Below are 13,292 nucleotides of genomic sequence, written 5' to 3'. Positions count from 1 at the left end.
CCGTAAGAGAAGATTTAGTTAAGGACTAACACATCAAAAACTTTCTATTACAAATTAAAATCATGTCGATTTAATCCTCGCAGTATGGACATCTGACAACTGACGGTGCACTATAGTGCGACCCTTAGAGCCCAACACGTGAAAGAAACTTCATCCAACGATGTGAGCTCAATGCAAGACAATTTTGTTTTTCTTCTTTCTACTTGAACTTAACACCATTAATAGATGTTGCATCCGAACTTTCAGACCACACTGTAGCGCCGCAAGATTAAGTCATGTAGTCGATTTTTTTTCCTTTCTATTACATATCTATTGCAACCAGTATTTATGTATCGTGCTGATACAAGATCAAAGCATCATTTTTCAAAAGAAAAGAAAAAAATCTGCATACCATATCAGCAGATATGTATTCAGTATTTGGTCACGATCCATACATATGTGCCCGCTTGATAACCTTACTGCTGTTTCTGTTCTAGTTATGTGCTGAGAAACAACAGAACAGTTTTTTTCTTTTCTGTGCTGAGAAACCGTTTTTGACCCGCTTGGTAAACCTGTTCTGGAAAACGTTTTTCTTTCTTCACTTTTTCCTCTTCTTCTTCTCTTGGTTATGGGTCTTGTTTGCAATTGCAACTTGCTTTTAAATCTTTTATCAATGGACCGTACCTTCTGTGTGTGTTTACTTGGAGAGTCGCTGACTTGGCCGACTTGTGTTTCTTCCCTTCTCCTCTTGGTACGATTCCCTTCCTCCTTTCAATTGCTTCCCTTTTTATTTTTTCCTTACTCATGCATCCTTGTTTTGTTCTGTTTAGTCCCAGCTTGATCTGGTTCCACAAGAGATCGAGACAGATCCTTCTCAATTACTCATCTTTCCATCCCAAACTCTAGGGTCTGAATCGATTCTCTTGTGCGACCCTAGCCCTTGTTTCTTACACCCTAAATCCAACCCTGCTGTCATAAATCAAACTGAAATCAAATTTGATCTCTGTTTTACCACCAGGTATGATTTCAGTGGGCTGGCTTTATTTCTGGCTTTATCTTTTGGGTGAATAAGTACTCTGTACTTAAGAGGGTAGTCCATTCGGATACCTACCCTGAAATTTCCCTTCGATTGGACATTCAATGAGGGAGGTCTTCTCATTTCTAGTAATGGCGAAAGCATATCGAACCGATGATTTTGTTGAAGTTTGTAACAACAATGAAGGTTTCTTGGGTTCCAACTTCGCCGCTAAGGTTCTTAAGTGGGAAATCCTAATAATAACCACGGCTTTCAGTTCACTCCAATGGATGAACATAGAAACCGTGGTTCTTAGAGTTTCTGTGAACCAAATCGCACATAGAGAGAGAGAGAGAGAGGGATAGAATACGGGTCGATCTTACCTCCATGATGAATTGCAGGTTGTACAAGGTTTCAATGGCTAGAGGCGTGAGAGGTGAGAGAAAGGTTAAAGACGTTAAGAGGTGAGAGAGAGGTTGGAGGTGCGAGCAGTTTATCGGGCACAATTTTTAATTCTCAGCACAGAACGACAAAACGTGTCCAACACATTCTGTCAAAAGTCTTCCAACAAGCATAAATTTTGATTTATGCTTTCAAAAACATTTACAAAAAACACCTCGTTAAAAAGTGATTTTTAGGTGTTTTCCCGTTTCTTAAAATAAAAAAACACTAAAAACTATTTCTCGTAAGATTATACTGAAGACTGATTTTTCCCTGAAAATATAAAATAATGCCACGAAAGATGAAAAAGTAACATTAAATGGAAGGTTCAATATTTTAATTTAAAATTAAAATTTAACAAACGATCAAATAGACTATTTTCTAAATACAAAATTACATCACTCTTCCGGCAAAACATGATGTGGTTATGCAAATAATCTATTACAATATATTGTGTTGTCATATACTAATCGATCTAACTTTATATTAATGACATTCGGAGGTTTATAGAGTTACGATCCATCGGTAGAGGATCCCAATCCTGGGGAAAGAATTTTATGTTCCTGGTGCAAGGTTAGCAGCAAAAAAAAATGAAATAAATCACTTCCCCTTGAATTCTTGATAAATACCCTACTAGGTTTTAGTTTTTAAAAAAAATAAAAAACCCTTTAAGATCCTATTTTCTTGGCTGTCAACGTTGTAGCTACAACTGTAGCAACAACACTTCAACGAATGCCTGGTGCTACGGTAAGGTTGCTCCGACCAAGTGGTCACAAGTTTTTTTTCGATCCTCCCAAACCTCGCAATGGCGGGAGCCTCATGCATATAGGGTTGGTCATTGTCATTGAATATAATACTCTAACACTTATGTATCAATCTCTCACCTCCTTATTTAAATGACCTCATTACCCTCTAATATAAGATTACCATTTTACCACACAACTTCTCTATACCACTCGCCTAGAGAACCTAATCACCATGTATTTGTAATTCACAGATACTTTAATAGTCTGGAGGAGGAAAAGAGGAAAGAGAGAGAGAGAGAGAGCATCAACAAACACTTCAATGCCCATGTAACAAACAAAAGGGACTTACTTACCAAATCTAATTACGACACAGCGTTACAAACTAATTAAAATAACTGAAAGCAGGAAAACCCTAATTACATTACTGTACGTGACATATGTAAATCCATCCTGATCCTGTGTAGCTTATTTATATGACTATGGTAGAGGACGACGGAGGAATATTAGCTTTAGTTAGTTGTTGTGGTGGCCAGGGAGTTTCTCCTTTATCTTCTTCATCAACCCCTTCTCATGACGCTGTGGATCATGATGCTGTTCATGATGCGGCAACTGCCCCTGAGTTCCACCCCCTGTGGCTGTGGTAGTAGTAGTGGTACCGGTGGTGGTGGTGGTGGTGTGCTGCTCCCCCTTGTGCCCCTTACCAGGCAACTTCTCTTTTATTTTCTCCTTTATACTCTTCTTCTTCCTCCTCCCACCTTGTCCATCGTCCTCAGACTGCAATTAAACCAAGGGAACCCACAAAATTATCAAATTAATTAAAGACATTCTATCTATATATATATATATATATATATATAAGACAAAAAGATGACAACGTACGTGAGGTGAGTAGAGAGTACTTACGGAGCTAGAGCTGGAGCTTCCAGAGCGATGCACTTGCTGGTGCCCAGTACCGACCCCGGTGGTGCCAGCCATTGGCGCACTGCCGTACCCTTGAGCGCCAGTCCCCATTCCGGTGGTTGGGACCGACTCGTGCTGCCCCGTTGTAGCATACCCATAAGCACCAGTGGTGTCTCCTGTCTGGTAGATAGGGTTACCGTACTCGTCCTTGAGCTGGACTGGGTTTCCGTGTTCGTCCGTGAGACGAACCGGATTCCCAAACTCGTCTCTCAAATACGGCATTTTCAGGTGTATCTAACAAAATCAAGCAGAAAAGATGAGATGGAGACTACTTCTAGAGAGGAATCGATCGATCAAAATCACTGGAATAACCGAGTTAGCAGGGCTTGAGCTTGGGCTTGGGCTTGGTGGTGTATATATAGCCAAAAATGGTGAAGGCCGGGGGGACTCTACAAGAGGAGACTACTAGGACTTGTGTGTGTCTCTCTATGTGTGTTACATGTCATGTGACACATACACGTGTCAAATGCTTACGAGTGATTAACAATGCGGTGACACGTTAGGGGGTGATCAGGGACTACGTGGCGTGACGGGTTGCAAGGAACGTACATCTCCTTGTCGGGTTTGCAGATAAGTAATGGCTGAGTACGCTTGCAGAGGAGTAGTATTATCCTATCCTATCCTTACTATTGAGTCATGACTCGTGACTCATAACCATGGATTTTAAACTCGGAATTAGGGTTGAATCGGTCTCTACATTTCCAATTTCCAATCCTCCATCGAAATTGATCCTAACCTCCCCTCCCCCAACTAGAACATTGAGAATTAGGATCGATTGACCGAATTTGATTTGTTTTAAATTTTTGAAACAATGGTCATGACTCATGAGTCCTAATAGTTAGGTCTTTGGACATTTTTAATCCTTGTCCTACCGGCTACCAATACTATATAGCCTATAGAGAATCTTAAATCAATTTCAATTTCCAGTGGGATTGCGGTCGGTATCGTAGATGGGATGGTATTGGTCTTTGTCGATGCTGATATGATATCTGGTTTTCCCTATTTTTCATTATAAACCAATTTTTATTTTTTTTTTAAATTATTTTACCCTCAAACAGATAATGATACCCAATCCAGGATTGGCTAGAAATCGATATCAACCTCGGCCGATATTACTACAATCCGGCTGATACTACCGATCCAATATCAATACATCATTCCATGTAATCTCGACTGTGTAGGGTTTGAAACTGGGAATTGGATCAGTTAAGGTCGATGGATCTGGAGTGATAGATCCATACTGCATTTCTAGTACTAGTACATAATCTAACTGATTTTTTTTATTGATTCTAATCGATTTATATTGGAATCATATTGAAATTGGTCAGAACTGATTTAGATCCCTATTCCGCTCCTTAAAACCTTACCACTGTGTAAGTTTGTTGCTCGGATCTAGATCTTCTATGGCGCAGTTGTCCTAGCAGCCTGAGCTATCCCTGCTCGGCCAAGGCGCTCGGGCAGGGGTAAGACAGTCATTGCACGCACGATTGTGTCTATGCCATTCAGGCTGCTAGGGCAGCTGCAACATAGAGGATCTGTACTGTTGTTCTTCTAAAAATATTGTTTTAGAAATTAAGATTGTGTTTGGTTTGCATTCTTAGAATGCATTCTACGTCAATTTCACATTCTCGGATCGTTTTTATCGTCTGAGAATGCAAAATTGACCCAGAATACATTCTAAGAATGCATACCAAACACAAACCTAAGTTTCCATCACAGATAAAATTTGAGATCGTTTAAAAAACATAGGCCTTCGAAGAAATAAGGAGCAAAACTCCATTCATGTTATGGCCTGTGTTGAGAGCCTGAGATAGTTAAAGAGTTTTAAAGAGTGGAATCGAGATCAAGATCGATTCCAGCCGATTCTGATTTAATACGGCCAGAATCAGTCAGATTCTGCCCTAACCTTAGAAATGCAGTACAGATTGATTTAGACCGGGTTCAGGTTTGGCCTCCGCCAATTCCAAACCCCTGGATAGGTCACCTAACCCAATCTAACTTCGGTGATAGTTTTCTTAGAAGAATTCTAGGTTTCACTGGGAAAATACCTAAGAAGAGAAAGATTTCCAGTTTTTCAGAATTCCAAACTGAAACAAAAACCAATTGTGACTGTACCACTCATTAAAGTCCTTCCCTGTCTTGGTGATCTAATAAGCCCAAACTGGCCAACAATGAAGTACCCAGGTAGGCTTTGGCTGTATACATCTTAAGGTAAAAGAAAGCACCCACCGGCATTTAAGCCCCAAGTCCCAAGCTAATCTTGATGTGCCTACTACACAAGCATCGGTTTAGTGACGAATCATGATCAAAGATATTTCCTATCGCAGTCTGGTAGACTTGAGCCCTGATCACCAGTGACTAGCTGGGCAGGCACCACTCCATAGATAACTATAAAACAAGAGAAGCTGCTCACCTCACTTGGATATGGTAAAACGCTTTCAATTGTGCTACCAATCTTTTAAGAATCTCTAGATAAAAAGTGGGGCCGTGTGTGTGTGTGTGTGTGAGAAAGAGAGAGAGAGAGAGAGAGAGAGTTAAAAGCATCATGCAGCTTCCCATTTTCAGCCATTCATCGAAACTATGCTGCTTTACCTTGTTTTTCTCTGCCCATTACAATGAAATGAAGTTTAATAAAACAGCTCAGTCCTGTTTGACATTTTGCAGATAGTTAATTACTGCAACTGTATATAATCAAGATTCATTGAATAATATAATGATCTGTTCACTGTTAAGCCTTCAACTGGCATTGCAGGGACAAGCGATCTCCGAATCTTGAAAATGCTGCAAGTCCTGATGAGATTTGAAACAAAATTCAAGCAAGTTGTAAGAACATTACTGATTGCTACAGTTTACTTGCATCTCTGCATGAAACAAGTGTTTCCCCCCCCCCCCCCAAAAAAAAAAAAAGAAAAGAAAAGAAAACACATTAAACAAAAAAAGAGAAAAAAGTAGAGGATTTATTGAGAGGAGTATTGGAAAGGAAAAGGATATTCCAAGTACATTAGTGTTGACAAAAGTATGGGGGTGCTCATCTCTCACCATCTTGGGAGCTCAATCCTTGCGGAATCTTGTCCAGAACCCCTTCCTTCTTTGAGAATCATTTTCCGAAAGGGATTTACTCCTATTCGACCCAAGTGAGAAGTGACGCCTCAAGAAAGGCTTCCCAAAAGAGGAGCTAGGCCCCAACTTCAGAACTTTCCCTTGCCGTCCGGTACCTTTCCACTCATCAGGTACAACAGAGTCACCGTCCAGATCACTATCCACCACCCGGTTTCTGGATATCTTATTGCTCCTTGCCTTCAAATCTGCTTCCATTCTGGATGCTTTCCCAGACATCTTAGAAACATGCTTCTCTCCACCCATGCACAGTGGGCACGCTGGGTCATATCTATCTTTTTCAGGTGTCATATGCTCCAAGCACTCCGCATGGAACACATGTCCACAGACAAGAACAGCAACCACTGATAGCTCACTAGTAGCAATTATTTTCTGGCTGCTCCATGAAGATCTTTCTGTCAAATGCTTCGAGCATACTCCACATGTTTGCATATCAACAGATGGAGGCATTGACAGCCGACTATTGGATCTGGTTAACTTGCCACGGCTAGAACCCAAGCTCTCACTGTCAAAAGACCACCTTTCCCTTTGAGAAGACGCCACAAGCTCAGAGAAGGCACGCATGGACCAACCATCTGAAGGCCCTCCCTGGGAGCCCATTGTAGTGTCATTGCTGCACATTGAAAACGCAAATGATTGTCTTCCTTCAGATACTGAGTTGTTCCGTGATTTCAATCCAGGCATTTGGCTTGTGGAGACCTGCCTCACAAGCAGGTGTCCTGGTGAACAGTTGGCCTGCATTGATAGCCCTGAATCAATCGGTTGAGGTTGGCTCTGAGATGGTGAAGGGTCTAGTTTGGAAATTGATGAAGAGGAAGTTGAAGCTACACAAAATGAAAGCTTTGACACTGACGGATCGGCAACAGCAGATGAGTCTCTTAAATCTTTCACCTATAAAACAAGACAATGAAGAGATGTCAAAATGAAAGCCAAAAGCAGGAGAGACCAGGTTCAGAAATCATGAAAAGCACCAGAAATGATGTTCCTCCCCCGCCCCCCCTCCTCCCTAATTGGTAGAGAGCTACAGTTGATCTAACAAGAATAACTCACCATGGCAGACAAATCGTTACCCACAGATGGATCTGTTTCAAGCATGCAAAGAACATTAGTTATCATATTCAGATGATCATTTAAAACTAAAATCATCAAATCAATCTTAAGTTGATCAGTAGAAAGCTTGCACGTTTAAATAACAGATTAAAATTGGTAATGGAACAAAAAAATGGTACAATTTTGTGCTCAAACAGTAATCACTGGAAGTCAACAAAAAAAATTGGTTATTTATTTACCTAAGAAGCTCCAAAACAAGCATATATGACAAACAGAGTGTACTTTATTTTACGATGTTTTTTTTTTCCCTTTGATAAGATACTTCTTATTTTATGTTCAGAAGAAGAAAAACCCACCCCACCCCTCAACACATACAGAGGGAGCAAACAAGGAGACAAGAAAAAGCACTAAACTTAAGAAGCTAAGAAAACTTAATTGAACTGCAGGGGAATGAAAAGGATGGGCAGCACACTTGTGTGAAGTTATGCCTACTTCCCAGAACATAGTACAAGTAAAGCTAGAGCTAGGGTAAAACATCACATTTGAAATGCCTTAGCAAGCAGCACCCTAAGCTTCTCATCCTTCACTCCTTTCTTCCTTGATTGCTTGGCATTTGGTACATCCGCAGTTGTATTCTATAAAACTAAACTTCTTTACATGCTCTCTTGGTGGCTATGTCCTAATGTTTGTGGTGTATCTCAGGATGGTGGAAGGAACATCTCAGGTGCTATTAGTGAGAAAAATTCGGTAAATTGGAGCTTGGAGATTGGAGCTTTTGGTTTGGGCATATCCACCACTCATGATTAGCATCACCCAAAGGTTAAAGCAAATTCCAGTTACCGATTGGATTACATCACCCAGTAGAATTCCACTAAGGCAAGGTTATGTCCTTTATTAAGAAAAAGTTGACACCTTAGATCCTAATAACAATCTCTTCTTCCTCAATAATGCTAGGATAACAAGTCCTATGTTATCTAGTGATTCAGCAATCTGTACAACCTTTATCTTTTTTACAAATAAAAAATTTTCGTTAGGTAAAGGCAGGAAGATACAAGAAACCGAGATAGTCGGTAATGCAACAAAACACAAAGCCCAGATGGGGATTCCTTGACAGGAACCAATTTATAAAGTATCCCTCTACAGTCGGCGTCAGCACAGCCTTCTTAGCTAGCACATCAGATGGGAAATTCGTCTGAATAAATTAGCATCCTACGATTTTCTGGATACTAGGATCCAGCAAGTTTAGAAAAGGTCAAATATCATGTTCTATGATTTCTTTCCTTTGTTCCAATTTTTTTTGCTCTTCAGGATATCTTCAGCTTAGCTGACATGCCATTTCCTCTCATACGGCTATAGTCTTGTATCTAGTGGGTATCTATTGTTTTTTTATTTCCATTTTCTTTTTAAAAGTACAAAACATGCCCTAAAAAAGAATCTCCTGAGACATTCAGCTTAGATGACGTACCATGACCTCTCACACTTGGGGACTGTTGCTCTATCATTGTAGTTTTATTTTTCTTCAAAGAAAATAAATAAATAACATCTCAACAAAGGAATCATACAAGACACATGCGTGCAACACCCCCCCCCCCCCCCAAACACACACACACATGACAATTTTCCCAGTGTAATAGGGATGTATTTTTGTCATTTCAAATGCTTCAATGACTGAGAATGAACCAATGAGATGGGTTTTCTTCTGCGAAAGAATGGACTTATGATTCAGATGCAATTTTTAAGGGATCTTTTAGATATTCTCCAATTCATATTTCTCCCTTCCCTGACTTTATCAGCTGATTTTATATAGATAGAATGGATTTAAATTCCAGAAATCTAAACTAAGCAAAGTAGTAGCTTCTCATAATTGCCACTTATGAAAAGGGTAACGAGGGATGCAACTAGGGATGTTACATGTAAGACTACCACAAGGTTAGGAGTTGGCACCCACTTATGAAAAGGGTAACGAGGGATGCAACTAGGGATGTTACATGTAAGACTACCACAAGGTTAGGAGTTGGCACCTGCCTGCTTCTCTCCCTCAGATACATGCCAATACAGATAAGTTTTGGTTGCTCGCAGAAAGCACAAATTGTCTAACCAGAGGCAACCAAAGTTGCTTCTCTCCCTCACAGATCATTGTACATCACAGACACCATCAAGTTTGAGTTGGGTAAATCAGTGTGAGGCTTCAGCAGAATTCTAACTAGAACCAAAGGTGGGGTCTAGTTCAGCAGTGTTAGGTCAAACCTGTATCAAACTGAACCCCTAGAAGATTGAGTACCTCAGCAAATATCAATCCAAACTAAGCAAAAGATAAAAAATAATAACAATAAGAGAACTTAAATCAACTAAGCTTTATCCAATTACTTGGGGTTTTGCTACACAAATACTGTTTTACCACTCCACTTTCTTCTAGGTCATAACCACAATTAACTCAGAAGTACTTGTGTCTTTACTCACCACTTCAACATAGATCATAGTTGTCAAGGTATTGCCTTGGCAACAAAGCGCCTTTGGAGATGAAGGTTTGAGGTCATTGTGTTTTGTATATAATGATTACCTAGGCATTACCTTGTCCAGTTTTGGGGGTGTGTTTTTTTTTTGAGAGACATAATGGATAGGCATAATTTCTTTTCCCTTAAGTTAATGAAGCAAAATGAAATTGCAATTTTACAGTCTTCTCCCCATCTCCCCAGATATGTTCATGCTGCAACGTTGCTGTAAGTGCAGTCTCCCATGTCAAATGATTGCATCTGAATCATAAGTTTAAAACTTAAAGGGAAGCTACAAATTATCACTTACTACTACCATAACTCAATCTAGAAGCTGTGGTCATGTTTTTTTTCTTCAGTCATGGTTCCTCCATCAAATTGTGAGAACAGAGGGGGAAATTTTGTATTAGTTTTCTTATTGGGATATTGATGTATGACACATGCACTTTATTAGGATTAAATGGCATAGGGAAAATGCAATTAGATGCTAACAATTTCCCCCAAAAAATCATGATAAGAACAAAGACCAAAAGGTGAAAAAAGAAAAGAGCCGTTCTGAACACAAACTCAAGACAAACAGAAGAAAAGTTATATATTTACCAACTCCTCATCCATCGCAAATGTGCATGGACCAACAAATAAATACCAACACATGAGCTGATTTATGCAAACATGAAAATATTACACCTTCACTGGGTAAAGAAAATGGCTTCAAGGTTGCCACCATCTAATTAGCCGTGAGCTTCCATGGGCTTGAATACCAGAAGATATTGTCAAAGCCTAAGGAAACAACACTAAGCTTTTAATTCTATCAGCTCAATAGTTTCCCTAAGATTAAATTACAAGCATCAACAGAAGATCCTAAAAAAATGGGAGGAGGTGAATGTTTTTTGTTCGTTATAATCTGCCACAGGCTCGCACTCAATCCAACCTAACATAGCTGATAACAACTCTGCTTCCATCCAAAAGAAGAGAATGGCAATATTTTCGCAGCTAACAAGCTTTTTAGGCTGAAAAGTAAGAACAATTATTGCACACAAAGGGTAGTCAATGGAGCATAAAACGAAGTTGCAGTTACAGAACAAGGGGCTAGGACATTTTCAGGACAAGCTACCGTTAATGGAAAAATAATTAACAGATCCAAAAAGGTTTACCAGAAGCTAGAGCAGTTCCTTCGTTAACAGGGAATTTCTGCCAGGTGGGCGTTTGGAAATCCTCCAGTGGACTTCCTCCATCTGAAACATCTCCCATTTCCATATCCCTCTGGTCCTTGCTCTCCACGTCTACATTTCCACTGCTTCCGTGAGAAAACTGATTTATTTGATTATCCACTTCACCTATTACACGCCCCCGATTCTCCCAGCTAAAGCTCCAGGAAGGCGAATATCTGACATTCCTATGTAAAGCTTCACTGTCGGTTATATCAGGAAGAGTCTTGTCCCTTGCAGCAACACAACAGGCAGAACCCATGCTAACTCATATACACCAGCAGAAATCTATCAAGAGATTATAATTCATCTAGAACTACTCATGCAAATTCTCCAATGAGAAACCTGCGAGTCCAATTGTTCCTGTAGAAACTAAAAGCAAATATAGTTCATAGCAGTCAGTCATACATCTATTGCCAATTAATCACTATGCCCAAAACAAAAGGTATGTATGTGCACTAGTAGAGAATGCAGAGATTAGGAGAACCCTAACCGTCTGTAGAGAACAATTGACATTAAAACATCAACAACATTAAATACTATTAACATCTTAAATGAAAGGGAGAAACGATTATAATGTATTAATCCTTTGCTAAAAATCCGGAATCAAGGGAAGGAAAGTACAAAAGAACAAATTCAGATTATCCCTCCCCCCCCCCCCCCCCAACACAGAAGATGATGAAGACTTGAATTCTCTATTGGATTCACATTATCCCTCGAGAAGAGGATGACCAAGACTAAGAAGACTCTACTTGAAATATCTATTGTATAATTGAAAAAGAAGTAGATGACCATAATTAAAATAAGAAGAGCAACTGTGCCTCAACCAATGACCAAGTCGTAGAAAATTCTGAAGTAATGGAAATCATAAAAGACACGGAGGAAACACAGCTGGTAAATAGGAAACTTCCGCCTTCCACCATGTAATAGGAAAACAATATCAGCTACCGATGACCAGTAACAGAACCAGCTTGTCTAGTAGGATGGAATTCTAATTTCTAAACCAGATGGGTTTTGAAATTGGGGGTACGTGGTTAACCCTATAGAGTATTAGAAACAAGGAGAGCCAAGATGGAATAGAGAAACAAATTTCCCGGACAAAAAAAGAAATGAAAATCAAAACTTTCGAAATTGAAGTTATCTTCTTGCTTCAATTTCAATACACCAAAAAACAGAAACATTACATTTTCAATCCAATAGTGAGTATAGATATAACGAATCAGAAACGGCTGAGAGGAAGAATAGAAGAGAAATAAAGAGACATACCCAGATGAAATTAACTAGAACTGCTCCTTTCCAAAGATGCATGAAGCGAAGTTGGAATTGCAATTGAAACCCTTAAAGATAAGATTAGGAAGAATGAGCGCCAAGTCCCCTTTCAAGGCGAGAGAAGCAGTACTATAACAACTGAATCGCCCGTTAGTGTAGAGGAAACTAAGAAGCCTAGGGTTTCTTTCCAAAAGCTGATAGTGGAATACGTTCAGTCCGATTTAGAACATTCAGTTGAGAAAGATCGTGATAGGGAAGCCAGGCAGGCGCACACTGTGCCTCATTCCTAATAAAACAAATTAAACCTGAAACTGATGTGACCCAACGAATGAAAAATGAAACAAGAAATTACCTCTTTTTTCCTTTTTCTTTTTGCTCCTTCTTTTCGTTTCTTTTCTTTTCAAGGTAAAGGGTTTCTGAGAGAGAAGTCGATTCAAGACTCAACTCTGAAGTCTGAAGAGACAGCAAGAAAGATAGAAAGAGAGATCTTCTTCAAATCTTCATTTTGGTGGTGTGGTGGCGTGGAGGAGAGAGAGATGGGTGGGGCCGCGGGGGGTTGTTTTAGCGGAATAATACACGTCAGGAGTCGGTCAGGGACTCGGGGGAGAGTGAGACTGTTCGTTTTCCCGGGTAGGACGTTAGTTTTGACGGGGTTAATGAGTTTGGAGGGTGCATACGTGGCAAGGATCATGCCAATAGGATATGATTGCTTTTTGTTTTTTTTGCTTTTTTTGGGAGCATGACTGTATGAGGAATTTTAGTTTGGGAAAATTACTATAAAAAGAGAGAAAAAAAAAATTTTCTAGATTTGTAGAACATAGTGACTTACTATTCAATATTGCATTAAATAGTTTAGCAAAAAAAAATTATATTGCATTAAATAGTACGTAGAATTGCCGAGAATATAGAAAAAAGTGTCCTACTTTTACCCTGAATTTATTAATGGTATTTTCCTATGAGAGTGGGCAAGGAAAGGAGGTGATGATGAGGGTTTGCTTCTACAATACGCGGAGTG

General features: G+C 39.6%; 2 protein-coding genes across 2 annotated transcripts; both read right to left on the bottom strand.

Annotated features, from left to right (window-relative positions):
• Positions 1-2,694: 2,694 nt before the first annotated feature.
• LOC122658156 (late embryogenesis abundant protein-like) lies at positions 2,695-3,382 on the bottom strand. The gene is made up of 3 exons (XM_043853063.1): positions 3,085-3,382; positions 2,818-2,955; positions 2,695-2,757 (listed from the first exon to the last, which is right to left on the bottom strand). Exons 1-3 carry the CDS (start codon positions 3,361-3,363, stop codon positions 2,695-2,697), a joined length of 480 nt encoding a protein of 159 aa, XP_043708998.1. The 5' UTR covers positions 3,364-3,382.
• A 2,305-nt stretch (positions 3,383-5,687) lies between these two features.
• On the bottom strand, positions 5,688-12,350 carry LOC122658155. The gene is made up of 8 exons (XM_043853062.1): positions 12,275-12,350; positions 10,935-11,380; positions 10,737-10,810; positions 9,983-10,061; positions 9,556-9,610; positions 7,309-7,394; positions 6,181-7,149; positions 5,688-5,931 (listed from the first exon to the last, which is right to left on the bottom strand). The coding sequence occupies exons 2-7, from the start codon at positions 11,268-11,270 to the stop codon at positions 6,193-6,195; spliced, it is 1,587 nt and encodes a 528-aa protein (XP_043708997.1). The 5' UTR covers positions 11,271-11,380; positions 12,275-12,350; the 3' UTR covers positions 5,688-5,931; positions 6,181-6,192.
• Between the last annotated feature and the right edge of the window lie 942 nt (positions 12,351-13,292).

Source organism: Telopea speciosissima, chromosome 4, assembly GCF_018873765.1.
Source record: "Telopea speciosissima isolate NSW1024214 ecotype Mountain lineage chromosome 4, Tspe_v1, whole genome shotgun sequence".
In the NCBI taxonomy this organism is placed as follows: domain Eukaryota; kingdom Viridiplantae; phylum Streptophyta; class Magnoliopsida; order Proteales; family Proteaceae; genus Telopea; species Telopea speciosissima.
This window is presented reverse-complemented; position numbering and strand designations above follow the sequence as displayed.